This window comes from Poecilia reticulata, linkage group LG12, assembly GCF_000633615.1.
Source record: "Poecilia reticulata strain Guanapo linkage group LG12, Guppy_female_1.0+MT, whole genome shotgun sequence".
NCBI classification, from domain to species: Eukaryota; Metazoa; Chordata; class Actinopteri; order Cyprinodontiformes; family Poeciliidae; genus Poecilia; species Poecilia reticulata.
Genome location: NC_024342.1, coordinates 12,611,595 through 12,613,125, shown reverse-complemented (window position 1 = coordinate 12,613,125; position 1,531 = coordinate 12,611,595). Strand labels below are relative to the sequence as shown.

General features: G+C 39.7%; 1 protein-coding gene across 9 annotated transcripts in view; it reads left to right on the top strand.

The window, feature by feature from the left end:
* Positions 1-301: 301 nt before the first annotated feature.
* The window catches only part of LOC103473571 (ankyrin-1-like), a 37,668-nt gene continuing 36,438 nt past the window's right edge, over positions 302-1,531 (top strand). For 6 of the 9 annotated variants that reach the window (XM_017307823.1, XM_017307820.1, XM_017307822.1 and 3 more), the window contains exons 1-3: positions 303-520; positions 711-809; positions 1,287-1,385. In XM_017307823.1, the coding sequence (XP_017163312.1) occupies positions 344-520; positions 711-809; positions 1,287-1,385 (375 nt within the window). In that variant the 5' untranslated portion in view covers positions 303-343. Of the gene's footprint in view, positions 521-710; positions 810-1,286; positions 1,386-1,531 lie in introns of all 9 variants that reach the window. The other 3 variants (XM_017307821.1, XM_017307817.1, XM_017307815.1) reach the window with 1 other exon arrangement.

Sequence of the window (1,531 nt, the reverse complement as noted above, 5' to 3'; positions counted from 1 at the left end):
ACGGCATGGTCTCTTACAAATCAGCTGGTGTGGGGCTGTGACTACTACTCTCGTTGAGTTAGGGGCATAATAGAGGAGGGTTGACCTCGGCCTTCCTCGCCTGATTGGTCTTTCACATTGAACACAATGAAATAGCAAAAAGGAGCCATTATCCCACATTGAAGTGTATTTTTGAAAGGGACTAATAACTCTATTCAGTACTAGGACTTTTCKTCAGCTGATTTTCAGAATAAATTTTCCACCGTTAAGAAAGCTACCTTCAGACCAATGTTATGTTCCAAATTTACCCTTTTCTGCTTATATATCTTTATTTCTTCTGTAGAACGGTTTGTCCCCAATTCACATGGCAGCTCAGGGGGATCACATGGACTGCGTCAGGCAGCTACTGCAATACAATGCTGAGATTGACGACATCACACTGGACCATCTGACCCCGCTTCATGTAGCAGCCCACTGCGGTCACCATCGCATGGCCAAAGTCCTTCTGGACAAGGGAGCCAAAGCTAATGCTCGTGCGCTGGTGAGTTTCTGTTTTGTTTTGGGTGAAACATTCGTACTTAACCCAGTCATACTGCATTGAGTAGTCTGAAAGTGATCATTCCTTCAAAGTTTTTTTCTGCTGTTGCAKTAGGTTGTTTTTATAAAAACAGAACTTGCTTCAAAGGTTCAAAATGAGTCCTGAACTTTTTTTTTCTCTCCTGTGCCCTCAGAATGGCTTCACACCTCTTCATATTGCTTGCAAGAAGAACCACATGAGGTCAATGGACCTGCTGTTAAAGCACTCTGCTTCCTTGGAAGCTGTCACGGAGGTGAGATGATGGGCCCAAATGTCACGTCAAAGTTTTCAAATAGAAAACAACACCTGGCAGTTCTGTTCCGCAACTTTGAAATGGAACTTCATTCAAACATGTAATCATAATCCTACTCAAATAATGTCAAAAGTACTACATTAAAAAAACAAAGAAACATTAATTTAATGCTGTTTTCATTGTGAGAAAGGATGGCATTAGATAGAATGYCTTACTTACAGTTTTCTATTGGTTTTTATGCATGCATTTTCATTTAGGAGTGAGCACACACTGCCTCAGACCTTCATTTTTGATTGGTTGGGAAATTCATTCAARAACTGACACCATCTATTTTAATTTTTTTCAAAGTTTTACAAATGGTCTCCACTACCTGAATGCACTAAAAAAAAAACAACAGCCAAGAATGCTTCTGGTTGTAATGCTTCCTATTTAAATCACGGTGATTTTTGTTCTCTCTCTTTCTGTCCTTGCGTACAGTCGGGTCTCACTCCTCTTCATGTAGCAGCATTCATGGGCCATCTAAACATAGTAAAGAACCTGCTCCAAAGAGGGGCTTCACCTAATGCTTCCAATGTGGTAAGACCCATTGATATGCTGAACCCAAGCAGGCTATTTTCATCAGTCAGTGATTCTTATCTTTACCGCATTTTTAATACTATCCAGAAACTTTATGTAAAAGATAAAAGTATTGTATTTACTTTTAAATATCATGTGTGAAATTC